At 34.4% G+C, this 25,633-nt stretch overlaps 2 protein-coding genes across 4 annotated transcripts; both read right to left on the bottom strand.

Annotated features, from left to right (window-relative positions):
- Positions 1-713: 713 nt before the first annotated feature.
- Positions 714-9,871, bottom strand: LOC132311857 (pleiotropic drug resistance protein 2-like). Its single transcript, XM_059809992.1, has 20 exons — positions 9,157-9,871; positions 8,949-9,069; positions 8,309-8,397; positions 8,049-8,133; positions 7,652-7,942; positions 7,476-7,566; positions 6,481-7,381; positions 6,156-6,316; positions 5,850-5,953; positions 5,560-5,725; positions 5,439-5,472; positions 4,425-4,572; positions 3,626-3,958; positions 3,112-3,402; positions 2,943-3,026; positions 2,665-2,798; positions 2,331-2,558; positions 2,053-2,224; positions 1,698-1,952; positions 714-1,196 (listed from the first exon to the last, which is right to left on the bottom strand). The coding sequence occupies exons 1-20, from the start codon at positions 9,537-9,539 to the stop codon at positions 927-929; spliced, it is 4,341 nt and encodes a 1,446-aa protein (XP_059665975.1). The 5' UTR covers positions 9,540-9,871; the 3' UTR covers positions 714-926.
- Positions 9,872-18,049: 8,178 nt separating this feature from the next.
- LOC132311854 (uncharacterized) lies at positions 18,050-25,430 on the bottom strand. 3 transcript variants are annotated; one of them, XM_059809988.1, is made up of 4 exons: positions 23,856-25,428; positions 21,490-22,833; positions 19,150-19,264; positions 18,050-18,663 (listed from the first exon to the last, which is right to left on the bottom strand). In XM_059809988.1, the coding sequence occupies exons 1-4, from the start codon at positions 24,561-24,563 to the stop codon at positions 18,428-18,430; spliced, it is 2,403 nt and encodes an 800-aa protein (XP_059665971.1). In that variant the 5' UTR covers positions 24,564-25,428; the 3' UTR covers positions 18,050-18,427. The 3 variants fall into 3 exon arrangements, with proteins under 3 accessions (XP_059665971.1, XP_059665972.1, XP_059665973.1); XM_059809989.1 differs by having other exon boundaries at positions 18,555-18,693; positions 23,856-25,429; XM_059809990.1 differs by lacking the exon at positions 18,050-18,663 and adding an exon at positions 20,691-20,757 and having other exon boundaries at positions 23,856-25,430.
- Positions 25,431-25,633: the final 203 nt, after the last annotated feature.

The following is a 25,633-nucleotide window of genomic DNA, read 5'->3' as shown; positions in this document are numbered from 1 at the left end:
TTAGGTTTTCTTTCTTATTTAAAATGATCGAAAATGCTTTTTGTGGTTTAACCATTCAGCCATCAAAGGCATGGCAGCGTTGGTAGGGATGCAGAAGGTAAGTTCTTGAGGTTTCGCTTTCGAACTGCACTCCTGACTTGAATGGTGTGTGTATTGTGGAGTCGATACACGTGCTTAAAGAAAAAAATAAAAAAAAAAAACTAATTCATCATAATGGTGAAGGTGAATGTGAAGCAGTCCACTAAGGTGAATGTGAAGTAGTCCACTATGAATCAGCAGCCTGAGGGGCTTTACCATTTAGAAATTTGTAGTCAATGTGATGCTTTCTTGTTCTTTGAAATGCTTCCCACAAAATCTCAAGACCAAAGCCATTGTCACATGTGGTAAGTGTTGATGTAGGATCTAAAAAGACTGTTTGATTAGGAGTTCAAAGCTTCTCAACTGCCCCCAAAAAAATGAAGGTTGATGACGCAGAATTCACATTCCATCTGGAGTCCTGGATGAAATAAATTTTATACATTTATCTGAGATTGGAAAAATATCGGTTGGATCCATTGGATGGTGTATTTGCTTTCAATTCTATGTTCTGCTCTAAACGATCCCCATGAGTGAGCTTACAGGGATTGTTTATTTCGATAAACCAACAGTAAGGAAGCAAGTTGGAAGGAAGGAAATAAAATTATAGCATCTTTGCTCCATTCTGCTTTTAAATATAATGCATATGAATTTGAATTAAAGCGAAATGATAAAGAAGCAACCATGGACATCAATCAAACAATGCAGCTTCATTTAACAAGGAAATGAGTACAATTCTGTCACAATTTACAAAATTCAACAAAATACAAACAACTGTTTTTTGTCTTCCTTCAAGTTATTCCCAGAAAGCTGAGTATGCAAAAAAAATATGATGTTCTGAGGTGTTCTTATCATCTTCTTTGGAAGTTAAGGAACTTGATGCCATAGGCAAAGACAAATAAGAATAGGAGTACCCAACCAACATGGGCGATGGCTACAGCTCCGAGGAAATCATACTTGAAGCCGTAGTACTTCTCAAGGTAAACCTTCACCTGCATGGCACCATCTTCGGGTACCACAACCATCTCATCCTTGTCACCAGCCTGAGACGTCACAAGGCCATAGATTGTCCATGCCACAGGAGAACCCCAGTAGTACCACCTCCACCATATCGGTATTTGCTGCAAATTTTTAAGGTGTTAAAAGCAGATAATTTTTTTTTATTAAAAAAATTTAATAAGGAAATTGACAAAGTACTTCAATGCTGAAGGCAGCATTAAAAAAAAAAAAAAAACACACACACACACGAAATTGAGCCATTTATTAAAATCCATAAAATTGATTAGTGTTTTCTTCTTATTTGGCCATTTAGGGATTTCACAAACCTCTCAGCTATAGATTTTGATTTGTTTGTAAATCATTTTTGCAGAACCGTGTATCAAAGTAAAAAATGAAATAATTTTTCTTCTATGTGATTTCAGGCTCATAATTAAATGCAGAATCCAAGATTCATACTTTTTGCATAATTTCTAAAATAAATATTTGATGAATTTGAAAACTTCATATATGGTTCCAAGCATATGTAAGGAATCGAAATTTTATAAAGAGGTCTCACTAAATGTATTGATCAAAAGATGGAAGCATAATTGGAATAATGTGTCTTGCAGACTTTGTTTACTTACCATCCTAGCAATGAGGAAACCGGAGAACAGGTTCCAGAAGCTGAGGAAGAATGACATGAGAATTGCAGCAATTTGGTAGCTCGGAGTAAGGGCGACAAGCATCATCCCATACAAAGTGAAGTAGTTGAAGCACATCATTATGTAGTAGTAGAACCATAAGAACTTGCCAACTCCCCATTGGAATCCAATCATTGAGAAAAGAAGTAAACTATATATGAAAGTTTGGATCGCGACGTAAATGATCTCTACAGCCACCTGCAGGGCATAAAATATTAGAAATTAGCTTTCTTCATTCTGACGTCAATTTGTTTTATTTGAAAATTTGTACTCGAAACTGAATTTTCATCCTTTTTACTTGAGCAAATGCGTAAGGCAGTGCTGAATACATCCCTGCTGCTCTTTCGCGATAGAAGACAGTTCTTTCGATTGCCACAACAGTCTGCACGGCGGAAGTGTTTGTTCCTCCAAGAAACAGAACAGCAGAATATATAGCTCCTAGCAGATTTGTCAAGTCTTGTTGCGTGTGCCTGTTAAAGACGGAAAGTTATTCCATGATAAATACAGCAATCAACAAGCAAATGTATATTCCTTAGGACAGAAAAGTACATTCAGGACTCCAGTTATATCACTTACATCTTCTTTCCTTTGTCCCAATAAATAACTCCGAACAGAATACCAATAACTATTGTCATGAAAAAACGGATGGCATTGTACTGTGGATTCCTCCAGTAGGACCAGTACTGTTTCCAGAAGCAAGACTTGCATTGAGTAAGGAAGGATTGGGAGTACTGGGATGGGAAATATAGGTCCTGCGATTCTGGTGCCGGATTGCTGAGCTCTTTGATAAGAGCTTGATTCCTCCTGAGAGAGGGAGAGAGATCACATTGCCGTAGTTTAGACTTTATTCAGAAAAAGAGACGACAAAAGAAGCAGAATGAATGAGATGGAAGTGTAATTTTCTACATACCGATACAAGTCAGAGTTGGCATAAATGTCTGCGAAGTTCACATCAAGTTGATTCTCAACTGCAGAAGAACTGACCTCAAGCATCCATGTAGCAGGATTGTAACCATCCTTAATCTTAGTTACCCCTGGGACAGACTGCAAGAGATCACAGATATTAGTCACGACAGATGAGTGAGTATCATTACATTGTGGAATAAATGTTAGATAAATGTCCACTTTGATTTCTGAACAATATTGTGAGCATGTTTACCAAGTTTGCAGATGAGAAATGATACTTACTTCAAAGTATTCTACTAACAGGTGAGACTGACGACCTAGTGGTCCGGCATAAGTGACTTGCCCTCCTCTTTTCATCAAGAAGAGCTGCACCAAGAGTAATAGCAAAGTTCAGAAGGAGCATGGGACTCCAAGCTAATCTAGAATGCAAAACCATGAAGTTGGGAAATACCTCATCAAAAGCTTCAAAAATATCTATGCTCGGTTGGTGAATTGTGCAGACAACAGTTCGCCCAGTGTCCACCGTGTTTCTCACAGTTCGCATCACAATTGCAGCAGCTCTCGCATCAAGACCAGAAGTTGGCTCATCCATGAAAATGATGGAGGGATTTGCAACCAATTCTACGGCTATAGTGAGCCTCTTCCTCTGCTCAGTCGAGAGACCATCTACACCTGGAAGGCCAACTAGAGCATCCCTCAGTGGGTTCAACTCAACCAACTCCATTACTTCCTCGACAAACATCTACAGCACAGTAGGGTTAAACAATATCAATCCTTGCCCTCGCTTGAAATTTAAGTTGTTAGACATGTGGCCATACTGCAATCATCAGTTGACTAAAGAATAGCATTTTTAGACGCAATGCAACAACACATGGTTGAGAAGGGAGGAATATAATTGGAAAAAACAGACTGTATGGGTTAGAAGAAGAATGAAAAAGCAAGGCTTGGGTGACCAGAAGACGCACCTTTCGTGTTTCCTGCTTTACATCTGCAGCAAGACGCAACCAAGCAGAGAACACAAGGGACTCAAAAACTGTAACGTGTGGAGAATGGATATCATTCTGTTCACAATAACCACTGACACGAGCAAAAGTTGCTTGGTTTTTGGGGTACCCCGAAATGCTGATACTTCCTTCTATATACCCACCAGTCTTTCTTCCTGCTAGGACATCCATCAAGGTGGTCTTTCCAGCACCACTCACACCAACTAGTGCTGTTAGAACACCAGGCCTGAAAGCACCACTGACATCTCGTAATAGTTGAAGACGAGTCTCCTCAATGCCTTGGTTCTTCATTTCCTGGGGAACCAACCATATGTTATGCTAGTGAGAGCCTTTACACTAGATTTAAATTGAAGCTGCTTTAGATTTCAAATTTTGTTTTGATTCTTCCACATCTCAAGGTGGTTAGCATCATATACTTTGAGTATAATGAGACTAAGATGAACTATTATTCATTTCAAAACAGCAGAAAATTGATCAATCCACATACCAGGTGGGTCAAAATTATCTGTTCTAACCTTCATCAATGATCAATTTAGACAGTTAAAATAATCAACTAGCCAAAATTGAGTAAATTAATGTTGGTAGTTGAACCACATGTATTAATCTTTTTTGATGAACAAGTTTCATAAAATTTGTTGGATTCTCAGGAATCAGCCTTCTTTTTCTAGTATTTGATGATGCTGCACAAAAAGAGTGAAACAGAAGAAAACACCCTAATCTAATCACACATATATTGAAAAATTCAGGACAAGTGACTTACGGCAGGCATATCGACGTAGTAATTCACATGATCAAAAGCAAGGGACAAGGGTTGGAAGGGTAGCACCATTCCTCTTTTATTATTTGAATTCTCTACAGCACTTGATTTGGTATGTTGTGGAGTGTTCCTCACCGCCATATCAATACCTGTCATATAAAATTCAAGCTGTATCAGCAACTATAAGACAAAACATGGGTATCAATGTTATATGATTGTATCTAGTGATTTTGCCCCAGTATGGACAGCACCAAATGAAAGTAAGGCCGCTGCAATATTTAACACCAAGCAATAACCATAGTAGATCATGACACAATCTACTAGAATGTTGCAGTGCATGAAGTACTAACACACAGAATAAAAGCAAACATGTATAGCTTTGTCTTATTTTGGTGGGGCTCATATAGAACCTGGTTACTCCTCTGGAACTGGAAGGGGTCATCAATAACATTCAAATGTAAACATTCTCAGAAATGTGACTTTTGCAGAAGATCTTGTTCTAGTTTCTTTTCTTACTGACACACACATGCCTCCACTGAGACTTGAACCCTTGACCTCCCACTGGGCCATTAGTCTTGTTCTAGTTTCCTAGAACTCTTTAGTCTCAACTCTCATATATGGGTATGCAACCTGTTCGTTTGAATTATTTTTCTATCCATTGCCAAATTTCTGCATTCGAAGTACACTAAGTCTAGGGAAGAATGAGATAAATGTGTAGAGGGGGAACAAAGAGCCGAGACATTCATGGTTATTGAGAGTGAAGGAGCCATTTATGGAACTATTACTTTGTAATGAATTCAGTTGTTCAACAAATTCTAACTCAAACAAATAGTCGTATGACTGCATCACTCAGATGAAGCATATTAAGTAGATCAAACAACAGTGTTAAAATTTTGAAGAGAAATAGGAAGGTGTAATATCAAACCTTCAGACAATGGGGCTGTAGATGCTGAAGTCCTATCTGTGGGAGCCTTTGTGTTAGAGAATGGGCGATTTTTTTTCTTAGTTTCTTCTTCCTCATCCATGATAACAGATTTAGAATCCCCCAAAGCTGCATAAGAATTTCAAATTATTATCAAAGAAGTATTCAGATCCCATAACTGAAACAGAAATATTAGTATCACAAGTTGCATCTTACGATTCAAGTATGTCAGCGCTACAATGAAGAAAACATTGAAGAGCAGAGAAAACACAAAGAGTGCAGCAACAGAAATCCAGTACCAACACTCTTCCACAAACATGCCCCTGGATTTAAGAAGAACCTTCCCAATAGTAGTTTCAGGAAATCTTGTGTCGGGATTGGGCTGTAAGAAACAAAAAGATTACAGATCTTAGATAATCAAATAAAGAAGGTAGAAAATTTTAAGCTAAACAAAGAAAAAAAAAAAAAAAAAACACAATTGTTTGCAAACTATTGGCTGAGCATACCGCGCTCCATCTTTCATCCAGAAATTCATTGATGAATATAGCATTCTGTCCATACATCATGGGAGATATCCAGTACCCCCATATCATCCATGGTTCGATGTCATCTGCAAGTAGAGAAAATTATGATAATTTACAATATCACAAAAATGACATGGTGACATGGCCGCTTCAATAACTTCCGTAGTGTGTCAAACAGCATAAAATTTATCATGTGACTAGTGTTCTGCAGAATTAGTACACTTCTGCTAAAGGGTACAAAAAAAAAAAAAAAAAAAAGTATCAATAGTATTAGATATAAATGCTAACCTTTGGCAACAACGAATCCACCAAGGACGAAAACCAAAAGCAATGTAAATGTACCGAGAGTATTCGCTACAACCTGTGTTCTTCCAAGTGCTGCTATGAAACGGAAGAGAGACAAAGCCGACTGATGTATACCAAATAATGCCAAAAATTGGCGGAAAAACCTGAAAATAGTTAATTTTGATAGTGTGATAAGTTAGTAATGACCATTCAACCGTATATTGAGGTTAAACTGAACATTTCTTTCATTCATGTCCTCAACATAACAGTGTACTTCAACATGAATATTACTGATTAAAGTTTTAAGGATGGAGATGCAAGCACATACCTGCTCCAAGAAGGGGCAAATCCGATAGTGTAATATGTGAGGATGATCCATATCCCTGATTCCATAAGTGAAAGAGGGATCCTGAGAAGCCAAATTGGTAGGGCAAAAGCCCATGCCGGGTGAAATAAGGCATCCCTTTGTTTATAGAACACCGGAAGCCTGAAAATTGTCAATGCAAGCTCTGCCATCCCATTAAACATCACATTTATGAGAGTGAAAAACAGTGCACCAAAATATTTAGCTGCATGTTCAGGGTGACCAGCCTTCATCTCCGTCCTAAAGAACACCGTAAAAGCAAATATTGACATAATTGTTATCTGGGTAGTCTTGAATATGTACAAGAAGGAGTTGCGCTTCATCAATAGCCACTCCCTCGACAAGCATGCCTTGAAGAGATCCATCTTGGAGATACCATACTTTTCAGTGACCAATGCTGCAGGATGGGCTTTAGTTCTGTCATAAGGCACTCCAAGTTCACTGAAAACCTTCTGCCCGATGTGGAAAGAGTTGAAATGAGACACAAACTCAGGTACTGAAATGTATCGGTAAGGTTGATTCTTTTTGAACCAGTACTGCTCTTGGTCCTTCTTTGAAGTAACTTCTTGGAGAAAATCAGCTACTCCTTTTCTATCTGGGCATTTAAATCCCACACGCTCAAAGAACTCGAGAACATGTTCCCGTGGACCTTGGTAGACAATTTGACCCTCCGAAAGAAAAATGATGTCGTCAAAAAGATCATAAGTTTCAGGTGCAGGTTGAAGAAGAGAAATAATCATGGTTACATCCATGATATGAACCATCTGCCTCATAAACTTGACAATCTGAAAAGTTGTAGAACTGTCAAGACCAGTTGAGATTTCGTCCATGAAGAAAACTTTTGCCGGCCCAACCAACATTTCTCCTGCATTCAGCAAAAACTCAATTTTCATTAGACTGTTTCACATAATCAAAATGACTTGGACCTTAATTTTTCCAAATAGATGCCTTTTACGAACCAGTTGTGACACGCTTCTTCTGTCCACCAGAAATACCCCTTCTCATCTCATCACCCACCATAATATCAGCACAGATATCTAGTCCAAGTATCTGTTATATTCACCTTAAGAATTAGTTTGCTATGTAAAATTGAGTTGAAAAGTAAAACATATAAATAGTGGCAAGAGGAGCAAACCTTGAGAACATAGTCTGTGACCAAACTAGACTCTTGGCCAGCCACTGCTGTGGCTTTCATGAATGCATCAATCTCCGGATCAGGTTTAATTCCAGAGTCTTTTTCTCTTCTAGACAGTTCTGCCATTAGTTCATATCTGGTTCCAACTCCCAAGCAACGTCCGGAGAAATCCAATGTCTCTCTGACAGTCATCTCACCTTGGTGAAGATCATGCTGGCTAATGTAAGCACAAGTTCTCTGAGGTATAAACTCATTCATTTCATGACCACAGTAAGTTATCTCTCCCGCTACCTGTCCACAAAAGTTAAAAGTCAAGAACTTAGTATTTGGGACTATAAGACATCACGACCATAAAAAATGAGACAAATAATTCTTAATGGATTGGAGTTCTACACACTCTTAAATTTTTGTCCAACTTTCCGGCAAGTGCTTGTAACAATGTGGTCTTCCCAGAGCCTGGAGGCCCCAGAAGTAGTGTCATTCTGAAAAACACAAATTTAGACAGCAAAGCCTGTAAAGGGAAGTTCGAAGATACAAAACACAAATGCAAATCGATAATGGCTGTGCTAGGTACTTGGAATTGTTTTGGTTATGACATATCTTATGCTTATAGAATCAAACTGTGTAAAAGGTTTCACAATTCATGAACATATATACCTTGATGGTTTCACAATTCCACTCACGTCGCGGAGTATGTTGACAACCCTTTTCTTTGATGGGGAAAGCCTCACAAGCCCAAGAAGCCCCTATACACAACATATTGTGAAAAAGGAGAAAGAGAAAAATAAAATAAAAATAAAAATCAATTGTTTGAATGAATAAAGATTTTTTCAGTACATAGATGTCCAAGAAACATGAAGGACTTGAAACCAACATGAATAAAGAGATTTTTTTTTAAAGAATCATTTGGAAAAGAGAGAGAAAAAAAAAAAAAAAAATGAATCAATTTATCAAGGTTCCACAAGTTAATTTCAAAAAAAAAAAAAGAAAAAAAATCCAACAAAAAATAAAGGAATAAGAAGCAAAACTATAGAACAATTTTTAACAAGTCAATTTAGAATCAAGATGTTTTAGTAGCATAATTAGAAGGCCAAAAAGGTATAAACATCTATTTTTTACCTGAAATTTCCCTAATAATGAAAATATTGCTAGAATTACAGCTGATAAGTAAAACTTGATAGTCAAAAAGTCCCTCCTAGAATTCCAATTATATGAAGAAAAAAAAAATCTACACACAAATGAAAATCAAAAAATTAAATTAATTAATGAAGAAAACTGAAGAAACAAAACAAAGTACCTCTAGTGTATTCAAGGTATAATTCCAGAGAGTTGGAAGAGCCCTGCTTCCAACATGTGCATCTCCTTCCACTGACAAATGCTCATACCGGACTTCGATTGTAGGAATATCAATCCCAACCCTGTTTGACCCAAAATCAAAATCTTCACAAAATGCACTCTCAAAAACACACACACACACACATATAATTAACCAATTAGAACATTACCTATCAGTCCTGTCTCTGAGCCTAAGAAGAAACCTCTCATTATCATCTTCCACAACTTTGAGTATGCTTTCAATGAGATGTTTCTTGTCTTTCATTCCAAGATTGGCAACATCAACCTCCTCATGAAAAACCCTTCCGGTGTCCGAAACTCTGTTGAGAATTCCTCTTTTGACCCTATCATATGTTGGGAGGCGCTCAATCGCAGCCCACACAAGCTGCTCCTCATCATCTTCCCTCCCACTCTTCTGGAACACATCTCCACCGGGGGCGGCAAACACCTCCCGGATGCTGGCAGACGCCCAGCCTTTCCGGCTACCGGAGGAAAAGCTCCCCCGCCTGCTCAACGACCTCGCCAAGTCATCTCCCGCCAATGCTGCGGCCATTGTTACCGGCTACAACAACACTCAAAAAAAGACCCCTTTTTTGTAATACCCTTTATTTGTTTCAGCACAGAACTTCGTCGATCGCCCACTAAAAACCCATAAAAGCACTGAAAGAAACAGAGATTCAAAACAGTTGATACCAACAACTTTGCTTCATGTATCACAAGTGTGACTTCATTAGTGAAGTTGTGAAATTGGGTATTGATGGTGAATGATTGAATGAATATATCTGTATATATAAAGAAAGAATGTGGGGGATGGTTGTAACGAGGCATCGTGGGTGGTGACAAAAATGGGTATTAGAGAGTGTTTCAAGCTCTTGCATGAGAAATTCCAAGTTTCGTCACATTTGAGGGGAAGAAAGGGATTGACTCTCTCTCTAAGATGGAAGCTGAGACGGCATTGAAGACGACAAGTGGAAAGCAACATTTACTCATTTATATGGTTTTATAACTTTTGAAGGGAGATGTAAATAATGCATTATTTTTTTTAAAATTATCAAATTATTCTTTTTAATTTAAAGATAGAGTATAATCACATTTTTTAAAATTTGGTAAAAAAACATTCAAATAAAATTTATTTATTTTTTGGACAAAGGCATTCTTTAAAGGTTCAAAAATAAATAAAGATATTTCTTTATATTAAAAGAAAATTGACCAAATTATCCTTTTGATCGTTTATGAGACTTTTTTAATTTTATAATGTAATAAATTGGATCAATCTACCCTCATGAACAATTTATATATAAAATTTTTTTTTTTATAAAATGACATCACTGTCCCTAACCCCTATTTTTGTTTATAATAAATAAATATATAGAGTGTTCTGTAAAAAATAAATCGTGAATATAATTTTAAATGTAAGACAATTACATAATTGTCAAAAATAAAGCCAAAATCCAGTTCTCTTTGTTCACAACACATTTCAATTTTAAATTTTCTCATCTGTTCTGCAAATCTAGTATAAAACTCAAATCTGTTCAAGCAGCATAAGAAACATCATCAAATCATCAAGTCAGGAAGAGAATTTAATCAAGTGAACTTGATTGTACACAATCAGTTTTAGTGTCCCAGAGCTGGCTTCGCAATGCCTTTTTTTTTTTTTTTTTTGGCAGATTGGGATCCACGTGGACCACACACATTGTGAGAGTAAAGGTATCAGTTGGTCACTCTTGAATGAGCCAGTCTCCTGTGTTCCAAACTATTGAGAGAGAAGAGACTTTTTTTATTTATTTATTATTATTTTTTAATGTATAAATTGTTCATGAGGGTAGATTGGTCAAATTTATTAAATTGTAGAGTTAAAAAAGTCTCTTAAATGGTCAAAGGGTAGTTTGGTCAATTTTTCAAGTAAAGGGGTGTCTTTGTCCATTTTTGAACCTTCAAGGAGTGTCTTTGTCTAAAAAATAGATAAGTTTTCTCTGAGTGTTCTTTTGCCAAACCTTAGGGGGTGTGACTGTACTTTACACTTAATTTAAATATATATAATTATAAAGTTTGAATTTTTTTTTTAAAAAGAAGGACAATAATGGAAATATAAAGAAAATGTGTTTTAACTTTTCAAATAAGACAACTAATTTGGAATATGGTAAAAAAGAAAAAAATGAACTACTAATTAGGGACGGAATGAGTATATATTTGGGGATTCTTATAGTGATAGGGACTCATTTATTTCTAAATGGAGTTTTGGGATCTTCACCTATAAATTATAATGCAACTAAATTATTCATCAAAAAATTACTTAAAATTATTATTTTTAAGAATTATACTGTTATACCTATAAATTATAATGCAATTAAATTATGATTCAACAAATTACTTAAATTATTATTTTTAAAAATTATACCTATAAATTATAATGCAGTTAAATTATGTGTCGACAAATTACTTTAAATTATTATTTTTAAGAATTATATTACATGCACGATCAAAATTTTTTTTGGCAATTTCAATATAAATAGAATCGAGCAAAGATTTTTTTATTACTAATAAATAAGATATTATTTCTCTCTTTTTGAAGTATTTCTATCATTGTGTCACATCAGTTAATACCGAATAACAAATATTGATTTTCAAATTTAATTTTTTCTTTATTTTTAGTTTTGACATTATCATTTTCAGCTCGAGAAGTAATGACGGTTGAAATCAAATAATGATGTTAAAACTTATTGTTAAAACAAATTTGATTAAATTTCTTGCTAAAATATTCTTTTAATAATTCTAATCAGGTCAAGTTTGGAAGAAATTTTTTGCTTTTATTATTTGGAACCTTTGGAGAGAAAGGAATCTCTGACTGCATGAGGATGGAGTTAGTACTTCTCAGTAGATTGCTTTTTGTCCTTTTTCTTTCTTTATTTATTATTATTATTTTTTTGATGTAAAGTGAGGGTATGCCTTTGTTGTTCTCTTTGTTTACTTAAATTGCTGAACGCTTGTTGATCTACAATAAATAGCTCTCATTTATAGGGGTGTATATATATATATGTGCGTGTGTGTGTGTTTTAACACATTACTTGAAGTCAGCACGAACTCAAAAAATTATGTAATGCAGAATCGGTTATAGTCGTAGTCGCGGTATAACGGATTCGGACAAAGTCAATATAAGCTGGCCGATACGAATTACGTATCGGACTTGAAAAAAGATCGCATACTAGTCGATGAGGGCGATAGTAGAATTTTTTCATAACTTGAAGAGGATCGCGTATAGGCCGATACGTCAGACATCTTCTATTATGGGGGCTATAGTAGAATTTTTTTATAATTTCAATAGAGGCAATTTTAAAATTTTATAAGTATTTAATATAAAAAGAAGAAAACAATGGTTATATATATATATATATATATTTCACTAGGGACATAAGGTAGATCCGTGGCTGTTTGAAGTAATGCAACTTAAAATAAAGTGTTGAGTGCGCCTAGCACTATGATTAGCTAACATAATTGATTGAAATTAGCACTTTTAAATGTAATAGGTTTTTATGAAAACATGCCACATGCACATCAGAGAAAATGAAAACATAGTAGGAAATTTAGGGCCTGTTTAGAAGCCCAAATCTGATATTGCGTACACACATACTATTTTAAAGAAATGTCTAACTCCTTATATGTGCAAGTATATATGTGAATGGTGCAACAACAATTTATTAAGTTTGTGATGTACAAAAAAAAAAAAAACTTGTGGTTTGGTGTGTTGTTTATGATTGATTAAAATCCTACAAAATATTTTCAAGTACTTGTTTGGATGGCAATAATTTTTCTAACAGGTTGTTTGATGGCATGCCTCTCTTTTTATTTTTTTTATTTTTTTCGGGGTGATTTATTGTTCAATCTTGTAAGAGAGAGATCTTCCTTGATTGCTTGCTTTTAATCTTTCTTCCTATTTATCAATTCTGATTATGGTTGGAGATTGTATGAAATATTCAGAAGTTGGTTATCAAAATAAATACTCAAGAAAAGGGAAAATGGTCTCATGAGTTAACAATAAAAATATTAGCACTTTGAAGGATCTCCAGCATAAAATTTCAAACTAATCTTAGTGAAATAATACTATTCACAAGCTTCAATGTTCACCAAACCTCAACTCTGACCAATTCAAGAAAATCAATATTTTGGCTTTGCTTCTTATTAGTTTAAACTACAAAGATCTCTCTCTCTCTCATTCATAATGAATTTATATAATATATATATATATATATATATATATATATATATGAAACAAAACAAAGTTAAATGGAGTACAAAGATATCATCTCATTAAAAGATTATTACAAAGTTAGATTTGTAATTTGGTTGCTACTAATCATGTTTATGCCTCATAAACATCACAGATGATCTTATTTATACATGTAAATTTATTCATAATTTTTTTTCCCAACTCTTTAATACAGAATATATATCTATATTTTTTAGCAAATTATCTCAAATTATAAAAAAAAAAAATGAACACTATTACATATAAATTTATAATTGTATTATATATATATAATTATTCAAAACAAAAACATAATAGTCTTTACCAAAAAGATATTCTGTTATTGATTCAGAATTTTTGACAACAAAACTAATTTCCCAAATGTGTTTTGTTTTCGAATTCCTTAAAACGCATGCCATTACCAAACGCGTTTTCATATTTTTAATATACAATTATCAAAAACAAAACAGTCCTTACCAAATATGATTCCGATTTCCACTAAAAACATACTAATATCAAAACAGTTGTTTTCATATCATACCAAACCATAATGCTATATGTTATCTCGATCCAAACGGGCCCTTGACTTTATGGATGTTTCACCTTGTTTTCTCCTTCTCCATGATTTATAATTTGTTTATTTTTTTTTATTTCAAATTTTGAAGTGTGTATAAAGCATTCCGAGACAAAAAAAACTAAATAAATAAATGGTGCATGTTTCTGTGTGTTTATTTTATTTGTAAAAGATTAAAAGTTTCCTTTGTCCTATATTAATGGCATAGACTGCATTAGAAGCCAACACTTTGAATTATCATGGTATCATGTTTTGAGTTATATGTCAATAGTATTCATATATTATCTTGTATAATGTCGTGTAGTGACCTTTTGATAATTATACGAAGCAAAATGAAATTTGTTAGGCAGAATCCCAGGTGGAGTGCAGATAAAAATAAATAAAAAAACGTTTCGGTCTCTCCTGTGTCTCAAGAGCCGGTTTCACCACAGTGTTGGTATGACCGAACAAACGGTGCAGACATAAAAGCTCGTTGACCCAACAAACAGTGCCGACGATGTGCAACACCGAAGTTGAGTTTGTTCACCGAGATCCGGTGAGAAGCGAAGATGATTCCAAATAACAAGGTCTGAACGGTGACAGTCGTTCTGTTCAACGATGAGTTTGTATGCATGCCGATGATGACCGTTTGGCCGGTGGGATGAACGTTCCGGTTCCGGTGAAGAGTTCCAGCGGGTGGCTGGATGAAAAGACTCACGGCGATCATTTGAAATTTCCGGCTGAAGCAGGAATGATTGTCGGGCGCCTAGCGGCGAGATGATTGGGCCGCCTTGGCCAGCAGCTGTTGATGAAGATTGAAGAGGATGACGGCGAGATGATTGAAGAAGACCGGTGGGTCGTCGAAGTCCTCTGCCAATGATAACAGTTAAGCCTATGAAGCAGAGGCTCGTGACGAGAACGATGGGCGAGATCTTGAAGATGATGAAGAGGATTCCCAGCGAAATGGTTCTTTGTCAGTGTGATGATGTCAACGCACTGACCCAAGTGTGATTAATTTTTGCCAGCTGGACCTCACGACCTTATATGAAATATCTATCGCAAAGAGTCTAAACGAAATGATTTGCAAACGATTTGGCATTTAAAATTTATAAAAGAGTCAAATTCAAATAGCTAACGAATGGATTAATTCTTCATTGATTATAAAAAAAAAAAAAAATGGTACAAAAATATTTATTAATTGTTTCACTAATTCAGTATTTATTTATTAATATAAAAAATATTTATTAATTAATATAAAAATAATTTTTATAAAAAGAGTTTCTATAAAACTCTAACACAAATTACCTAATAAAATTGAGTTTTTATAAAACTCTAACACAAATTACCTAATAAAATTTGAGTTACCTATTTTATTTTCAATAAAACTTTATCACATATAACTTATTTATATATATATATATATTAGGTCAGGCTTGTGGTGCATATTTTTTCTTTTCTCTTTATAATTGGTCTCGTAAGTTTTTTCTTTTTCTTTTTATAAGCATTATTATTATGTTTTATTATTATTATTATTATTATTGGTTTATTCTTAATTTATTATTATTTTGAGTCATTTTTTTTTTCTTTTTCTTTTTCAGAAGTATCATTCTTCTTTTTTCTTTAGTTTTTATTTTTATTTTACTCTTTGTACACTTTGGATGGTTCAAAATTTATTATTCTTAATTCGTTGTATTGAGAAGGTTGGATCGTTAATTTTTTTATTTACTTTTTCTTTTTAGAAACATTAGTATTATTTTTTTCTTTTGTTTTATTTTTATTTTTCTCTTTTTAATTGATGTTTAGAAGTAGTTGATTTGTTTTATTTTATTTTATTTTTCTCTTTCTAATTGATGTTTAGAAGTGGTTGATTTGGTAAGTTTACTTTGGATTGTGATTCATTATTTTTGTTTTCTTTTTTATTTTTTTATTTTTGGTTCATTCATTATTTATTATTATTTTGAGTTACGTCATCATTGTTATTTTTTTCCTTTACTTTTTATTTTTCAAAAGTATCATTATTCTTTTTTCTTTAGTTTTTATTTTTAATTTACTCTTTATAAGTTTACTTTTGATTGTATTTTTTTTCTCAGGTTTCAATGTTTTTTGGTTTTCAGTTGGACTTGTTTTTAAATTGAATTTGTTGCTGAAAATTTTTTATATGTTTTTTTTTTCAATTTTTATTATTTTTATTTTTAATTCATTCTTAATATATTATTTTGAGTCTAATTTTAATGTTTTTCGATTTTCGGTTGAACTTGATTTTAAATTATTTATTTATTATGAATTAATATTTATATTGTCTCCATGTGGAATGGAGTAATGAGTACACTAATTTCACACGTATACCATCTTTGATGTTGTGTTCTAATCTCGGCAGTGGCAGTGTACATTTATTAACACGTTATATTTAATTACTTTTCAACACATTAAGAGCACCTATTAATTTTTTTGCTTTGGTACGTATCTCACTCACATTTTACAAATTGTGTACAATAGGGAACTAATAAAATTTTACGATAATGATAGCTAAGAATATAAATTTCTATAATAAAAATAAAATAATTTTTATAAAATTTATCACAAATTAGTAATTTTATTTTCTATAAAACTCTATCACATTATCTATTTATTATGAATTTTATAATAAAAGAAAATCTAATTAGACAACGATATATTTAAAGAAAATAAAATAATTTCTATAAAACTCTATCATAAATTACCTATTTTATTTTTAATAAAACTCTATCACATAATTCACATTAAACAATGATATATTTAAAGAGTTTCTATAAAATTCTAACACAAATTACCTATTTATCTATTTATTATGAGTTTTTTAATAAAAAAAACTACAATGATATATTTAAAAAATAATAATAATAATTTCTATAGAACTCTAATACAAATTACCTATTTTATTTTCAATAAAACTCTATCACATTAGACAAGGATATGTTTAAAGAGTTTCTATAAAACTCTAACACAAATTACCTATTTATTATAAGTTTTTAATAAAAGGAAATCTAATTAGACAAGAATTATTAATATAAAAAAATATTTATTAATTGATATAAAAAATTAAATTATTTTTGTAAAATTCTACCACAAATTACCTTTTATTATGACTTTTTTAATAAAAGGAAATCTAATTAGACAAGAATTATTAATATAAAAAATACTCTATAAAACTCTACCACAAATTAGGTACTACCTCCGTCCTTCATTAGTTGTCCATTTTTGGTTTTAGAACTTTTTAATGGAACATGCAATTAATGCATTGTCCCCTTTTTAAATTACTAAATTGTCCTTCAAACATTAAATATATATAACGCAAAGTTTGAAATTTTTTAAAAAGATAAAGGACAATGATGGACTATTAATAAGGGACAGAAGGAGTATTTTATTTTCTTTTAGTATTTCAGTATTTATTTATTAATATAAAAAATATTTATTAATTGATAAAAAATGAATTAAAATAAAAGAGTTTCAAATCATTATTAAAACAACTTAAAAAATTAGGTAAAATAAGTAATTGTTTAATAAAATAATTTACCAAATAATATAATAAGTTACAAAACATTCATCAAGTGTACATGCTTTTTCCTAATATATATATATATATATATACACACACAGTAGATGACTGATTCAATTCTGTTTTACATGCGTGTCTATGCGCACACAAATAATACACAGATGCGTCGATTTTGTTTTAGTTGTCTCGAACTGTCGAACATGACCAAGAGACGACCTTCATCAAAGGTCAATTGTGGGCACGGGCCGGCCCAATTTAAATACTACTAATTCATGTATTATAAAAAAAAAAATAATTAAAAAAATATATTGTACTATTCATGTTGTTATTCCCAGTACAATGTTTTTGTTTTTTTTATGAAAGCCTGAGTCCGCATATTTTACCCATACCATAGGCTTAAGAAAAACAAATATAAACTAAAATTGACTCAATTTTCTTACGATTCCAAATTCATTCAAAACGCCAATTCCAAGAGAGAAACCTGTTCAAGTGGAAAGAGTCAGAAGAAATGTTTGGGAACAATTCATTGACACCATATCTGATATTATTAGATTCTCACAACCATATCATTTTAATTACCTCATTTGTGTAAGAAAAATGATCCTTAAACTACATAAGAGAAAAACGAAAGCACTCAACACAAAACTAACCTCTAAACGAACATCCATCTCCCACGTCCATTATTCTATCTAGGTTTTTCAACAGTAAATATCCAGAAATATGTAATCAAACTTTAAAAAATGAACCCTTCAAAAAACACATTAAAAAAACAAGCACATACCATGCTCTCCAAGTTTTATAGTCATGTTACAGATATTATGTACAAAAAAGGTTAGGTTAGAATTTTGGGAATTTTTTTTTTTTTTTTTTTTTTTTTTTGCTTTTCTCTGTTTGAAGAAATCAAGCAAATCTCCTTGTACATATTTGGTTGTAAGGTTAAATACCAATAATACAAAATGTACATTCAATCAAATATATACGGAATTACATCACTTTCTTCAAAGGCTGACCACCCAAAAAGGCTTAAAAAACAGCCATGACGCTGTCATCTCTCCTGCAGTCTAAAAATTGGCCATTTGAATTAGCAACAAAGATACCCTATTAACCCCGTTAATCGAGAAAAAAAGAGGCGGTGGAATCTACTGATTCTGCAACTTGAGCTGCTTCAGCAATTCTAAGTGCCATTGTAGCTTTGTATGTTGCCAAATCTGCGTTCTCCATCAGCACCTGGGCTTTTTGACGCTTGAGAACAGCCAACCCCTCAGATCTACTTGCTGCAGCTTTGGCTTCTTCAACTTTAAGCAGGGAGCTCTGTTCATCGAAGATATCTTGTTCGACTGCCAAGGCTGTATATTACTTTAGAATGAGATTCTTTTCTAAAGATACAATATACAAAAGAAACAAAATTTAGACAGATGCTTAGCCAAATCAACAAGAATCATATCCCACTAACAGCTTACATATGCATGCAGTTGCCATTTTCAGACTACAAGGCAATCTCATGAAACATGATGAATCAAGTCTTTCAAGACACACCCATAAACAAGTACAAAAAACAAATTGCCAATGTAACAATTGTAACTAAAGTAACAACAGGAATAAAGCTTTACATTACCATAACCTACAACACCCATACTAAAATACAACAACATTACAATCTAAAAGCTTCTTAAGCTGATGAATAGATGAAACTGAAGCAACAAATTTTCTCAAGGTCACAATTTCCCATGTTTTCCCTATCTACATTTTTGTGAAGCAACAAAGATATTTGCAATCTCAGAACATTAAGAAGAATCAGAAACAAATGACAGAGCTACAAATGATGCACAAACCTTGCAAAAAAGTCCGTTGTTTGCCTTTTCTTGATTGGCTCGCTTGTCGTTTGAAAGACCTTTTCTTACGGAGAACAGAGTTGGGATTTAGTCGAGGTCTCCTAGGCTGATAACACTGTCAGGAAAGATTGTCGATGTTCATCAGATAACCAGCTCAATGAGAGCAGTAAGAAACATCATCAGAGTGACTCAAATTTGAAGCATAAACAGCAGAAGGAATAAAATATAATATGCGTACAGTGAATAAAATAAGAAGGGAGGTGGTGAGTTAGAATATAAAAATGCAGCAGCTGATTATATACAAATGAATTAAAATGGTTTCTTAGACATGCAGCATATTTCAGTTCACATACACGAATCAAATCCCCTATGCTTATACAAGGAAAAGACACTTCTTTTACAGGGCTATGTAGTAACCTCCTGAAAGGCAGGTTCATATTGCTAAAGTGACACACCATTACCAGATGAGGCAACCTAACAAAAAAGAAAAACAGATTTGAGACATTGCATAATCTTCATCTATGTTTTCTGAAGGCAGCATGAGCTCGTATGTAATGTGCCATCTCAACCAACTCTTACTTGACAGGTACAACAGACTGAATCAGCTACAGAGATTTGTAGCTTATTTGCGACATAACAATTGTGAAAGACCTCAAGAACCTCTAACAATTACACCCACTTGGCAAATAAATAACAGAGTTTGTGACTTGTCCCGCAACATTTATATGCATTTGGACATCACTCGCGTTCTAACAGGCATTTGGGCATCACTAGCGTTCTAACAGTTACCAGTCCCTTTTTAATCCAAACATTAGATAACTAATGGTTAACTAACTTCTATCAAATGATTCCTCCCAAATAGAAGGCTCAATACACACACAAACACACACACACACACACACACACGTGTGTGTATTAGAAAAGTCAAAAATATTTCATATCCCCTCTTCATGATGTAAATTAAGATTACATAATCTAAATTAAACATAATAGTGTTCTGAAACAAGGGTCTGATCAGATGAAGGAATGCCCACATCAGAAAGAAGAGCATCACTTCAACCAGCCACAGCCGCCATGGTGATATTTTTTTCCTTTTGAAAACCTGTCTAAAAGAGACCTTAACACCAAGCCAAGCTCAATCTAGCTTCCTGTTCAACAACTTTTATGAAACAAAGGCAAAACTCCTGTTTTTCAATTCCAACCACAAAGGTTCCACTAACACTATACATAAATTGCCAGGTAAGGCACAACAACAGCTTTGTGAGGCCCAACTATAACCCTCCTTGACCAAAGTCCCCTAGGAGTCTCGTCTTGTCAATGTCAGGGCAAGAATAAAAACCAGATTCCAGTTTCATCAATGGTCAAGCAAGCCATCCCAAACTTCACTTCCCAGCGATCAAAGCATTTTTTTCCTAAAATCTCCTAGTTTAAGTGATAAGTAACTCATTCAATGGATGCACCACAACTTTTACTTCATTGCCCTTACTCGTCAACACACTACTTCACTCGTATAATACAACTCAATGGAATTTATATATTACCATGAGTGCAGAAGAAGTTAATATAGCCAGTCTCCTGCATCAATCAGCTCTCCAGCGTCATCTTAATCTGGTCAGAGTAACAATACTACCGAAATATAAGCGTTTGATCTTTCAAAAAATAGAAAGAAATATAAACGTTTCATGATTACAAAAATTGAATTCTGCATATTATGCGAGAAGAATGAAATAGATTTGATTTTTTAATATCTATATATATATATATATATATCCCGAGGACGTACTTGTTTTTTGTTAGTAAAACAGTAATTACTCATCTACCATGTTACTCAACCAGTCAGTTAACTGAAGATTTGTGTTTAAAAAATAGAAGTTCCCCTAATTAATTTTTAAAATAGACCGATGACAGAGTATCTACAAAACAATTTAACTTGAATGGAAACCAAAAGAGCGACAGATCAATGAAAGGCATTTCTTTTCATTTTAAACATTGAGGAGAATAACTTCTTACAGGTAAGAGTCGCTCTTTATAATTCTTACTGTCTCCACCACCCTTTTCCAGTTCTCCCCAACCACACCCCCCCCCCCCCCCCCCCCCCCCAAAAAAAAAAAAAAAAAATCAGAGGCCTGGTTAAAAATTAATGAAAACACAAGTAAGGGACTTCTATGAAAATATAATTAGCATTGTACAATTGTGATAATGATCTGCAATGGTACATTTAGAGAAAACTATGCATAGACAGCATGAAAGCAGCAGGAGATCCAACATGGCAAGTATAGCAGAAAACTAGAGACATTGCCAACAAAAAATAATGTTTCTGAAAAATGGTGCTGCTTTTACCTGGAAAATCTTAACCAATGCCGTTCGTCTCTGTCTTCTTTTTCTCATCCAATAACTATACACAGCTTCTATAACTTCTCTCCTTTCCAGGCCCAGACAAAGTTTGTCAGCTGCTTTCTCATCGGGAAAATCATCTGGACTACAATAGAAAGCTTTCTCAAAAGCATCAATTATTAACTCAAAGTTCTCCTCTGAGACATGCTCATTCAGCTCATTCTCGGCAGAGGACTGCATATTAAATTTGTTCAGCCACTCCTCGTCTTCAGAATCCATGTCATAATTTGCAGTCCGTTTTGCCAGTGCTCTTGACACCTCATCATTTTTAAAACGGATGTATGAATCTGGTCGTACAAATATAATAGAATGGACTCCTGAATACCCAAATACTTCCTGTACTCCAGGCACAGGGATTGTGGTCTTATTCGTCGAGGCTTGCACATTGCGCCCAGAACATTCACGGTAAAGCTCCTTGAAAATAAACCAGTCTTGCCTATTGGGAAACTCTAGCTTCCAACTATTATTGTCCTCTGTCCATATTATGTCATGGGTGACACGGTTGCAGCTAGAGGGTCTCATAATTTTTTGTGCCATGAGGCTGTATCTCATTATCCCCTCTCTCTTGACAGCAAGATACCATTGTTTTGTAGTAGAAGTTTCTAATGTAATTGTAGCACCTTCTTCCCGATGACACTTGTCGGATTCAATAACCAGTATGTTTGCAGAACAACAGGCTGAATCTATGTCTTGTGTCAATCCAGCCAAGGTTGAATTCACTTCTTTGATGTTTGCCGTGGAACTCCTGTAGGATGAACTCCTAAGTTCACGGACAGATGTTACAGGAGACAATGGAATGCCATCACGCCTAAAACTAAAAATATCAGAAAGTAAAGCTCCATCAGCTCTGCGCATGCCTAACAGTGATGGATTTCTCTTTCTCCTCGATCTCAGAGAACTTCTCCTCTTCTGGATACTGCGAGAATTAACGCCATTCCTTGACTGAACAGTTCTACTAGCTAATTTAGGTGCTCCAACAGTTGACTGCAACACCCTCCTCTTCCCAGAATTATCATTGCCAGATGCTATGGTTTTGCTTCCGCATAGATCTCTCTCAGAAGGAATGCATGAAAGAGGGACTTCATCGAGCTCCATTCCGTCGTCCTTTGTGTCTATAACCATTGAATGATTTACAAGAGTATAGGGCAGACACAGATATCTAAGAAGCATACTTGAATGTAAATACATGAAGCAGGACGGAACTGCAGAGAAGTCCACAGTAAACAATGGTATAGAACTCTTGGACCCAAAAATTTTGCAACTTCCAGAGCTTTTAATGGATTGAGAATCCTAAAAGCATGAGAAAAGACAAAAAGGGTTATAAGTATAATAATAAAAAAAGTACAAAAATACACAGTAACAAACCCACATAATAAGAGCCCCCTTTTTTTTTATCAATAGAGCTGTCAAAGATTGCTGTCAATAAAAAACATGTTATGTATTTGGTAACACATTATAATAAGTACTTATCACAATTAAATTATTTTTTAATTTATTTGGTAAAAATTTTTTTTTTTTAATACTTCTATTACTGATTTTACAATAATATCCTTTAATATGATGTTACCATATTTGATAATAACTACTTTATTAACGAATGGGTGTAATTGCAGTTATAAAAAATGGGAATTAATTTCCTTTTAGGATTGCTGATTTTATAATAATATCGTTACCATATTTGATAATAACTACTTTATTAAGGGATGGGTGTAATTGCACTTATAAAAAATAAAATGGACAAAATTGTCTAATGAATATTCGCATATTTTAGCTTCATTCATACGCTCCACTGAACTAAATTTGGTAACAATTAAAAGCACTTATAATGGTTACCAAACACATCTAAATCGTAATTTTTCAAATAAAAGGCTTTTAAGGAGTAGAAAAGCAATCCAAAAAAGGGCTCTAAACTGATTCAATATTCTCTAGAAAATTATCATATGAAATGTGATTCTCACCAAACCCAGTAAAAATTTACAAGTGAACTCCAAAAAATGTCTTCTTTTTTTTTAAAAAAAAAAAAAAAAAAAAAAAAAATCAGCAACTTCCAAATCACTGAACACAAAGCCGACTCTTACTCATCAACAAAGGTCCCCCAGAAAAAATAATTAATATTCTTCACATAAAGTACTTCCCCCCCTAGCAATTTTAATAGAAGAAATAAACTTATTGCAGATGCTGCAATAGAAAAATAAAACACAAAAACTTTCACTACTAGAGTGCTTCCCGTATTGCAGCAAGTAAATCAAAGAAATAGTATAAAAACAAAAACAAAAACAAAATCTATCTATAACAAAAACATGACAACATACCTGTAGAAAATGAATGCCATGTGAAGAGAAAACTTGAGCAAGTGGCTCAGAGAACATGAAAGCTAAAAGCTGTGGCACTGTCACCCTTGTCTTCCTCATGTATCTCAAAACCAAATTCAAAAAACGAGCAAACCAACAACTGCTACTATAAGAACATTCAACAGAAGCAGCAAGAACTCGACATTTACGCCTTTGCAAAACAGCTCGTCCCACAAGATCCGCATTTGAATAACTAGTTTCAGCTACAGGACTCTCTTCTGTTTTCTTTCTCCACTGCTTCCGAGTGAATTGATTCCCATACCTTCTATTCCCCAAAGCCCTCTTCTTTTCACAAGGACCTGAAAGTTCAGGACTCTTTGTATCTGTTGTTTTCCTTTTTCTCTGATAGACAGAACCCCACCTCCTCCTATTAACACAATTACTATTTACTGAACCCTTCGGCGCACTTTTTCCAGAGATGGGTTCTCCAATTTTTTCATCAACATCCATTTCTTCATGCTTAAAACCAGTATCATGCCACCCATTTTCCTTGCACAGACTTGCATCACCCCCGTCTCCAGAATTATCAAGAATTTCAGCCCACTCATCCCCATCAGCAGCTCTCATGTGCTTAGCCTCAACGGCCCCCGCCGACCACAATCGTCTACCGGACCTCAAAACCCTCGCCCCGAACACCCTCGTAGTTCTTCTCATCCCCACCGAAGGCATCGGCACGTGGTTTTGACAAAGACAAACCCCTGGCTCGATCTTTCCCTTTGTTCAGTCCTCTCCACCCAATCTAGCCGTGACCAACACACACACAGTCACCAATTCGTACTCCCTTTCGCACTCTGATGGCTCACCACATGCAAAAACTCCAACTTCCCCTTTAATTCAGTACTTCTAACCAAACTCGGAGTCACCAACTTTCACATCAATTCACAATCTCTCCGCTTAGAGAAAAATAAATAATAATAAATCACAATCCCTCCCTCCAAACTCGGACGCTGACTCAGCCAGACTCAGACTCGGACTCTGACTCTGACTCTGACTCTGACTCTGACTCAGCCAAACTCGGACTCGGACTGACTCAGTCTCAGAACCAGTTTGTTCAGTACAGAGTCTCGTAATCTGAACAGAATACAGATATCTACAAACTCTGTTTCTCTCTCTAAAAGTACATGCAAAAGAGTATCAAGAACATATCGATCGCGAAGAAGAGACAGTACCTGAGAGAAACCTCAAAGAATCGAAGAATCGAAGCTAAGATCTCATCTTGTGTGTTTGGAATCGAAACAGGGACGCTATGATTCTCGATCTAACAGTTTCCAGAATCTTTATGCCTTTAAGATTGAAGATCGGAGTGTGTTTGTGAAGGTCTCGAGTCTTTTTCTTGTGTTAGAGAGAGAAACAAGAAGGAGAGAAAGAAGGGGGCTGCGAAGCGCAGGAACCTTCTAGGGTTTATGATAAAAACCACAGAGAGAAGAGAGGGGTAACTACTCCTCGACTATTGAGAGCCGTTAGATGATCGAATGGACGGTTGAGATTAAGTGATGACTGAGATGGTTCGGTGGCTCCAAGACCGGACGTTTCAGCTTAAAAGAGACTTAATAGAGAGAGAGAGGGCGCGGATATTTTTGGATTCTCAATGCCCCTCTCTCTTTGTGGAAAGACGAAAATATCCCTGACGTGACAGCGCATTTGCTGGGGATGTTAATGAGAATTTAAATTTACAAAGGGAGTTTTGCGTCTTTGTGAAAAATGAGAGGGATCAAGGGTGGTGAAAAGCGGCGACAGTT

This window comes from Cornus florida, unplaced genomic scaffold (assembly GCF_030987335.1).
Source record: "Cornus florida cultivar Cherokee Brave unplaced genomic scaffold, ASM3098733v1 CherokeeBrave_3.0.0_Hap2_Chr06, whole genome shotgun sequence".
NCBI classification, from domain to species: Eukaryota; Viridiplantae; Streptophyta; class Magnoliopsida; order Cornales; family Cornaceae; genus Cornus; species Cornus florida.
This window is presented reverse-complemented; position numbering and strand designations above follow the sequence as displayed.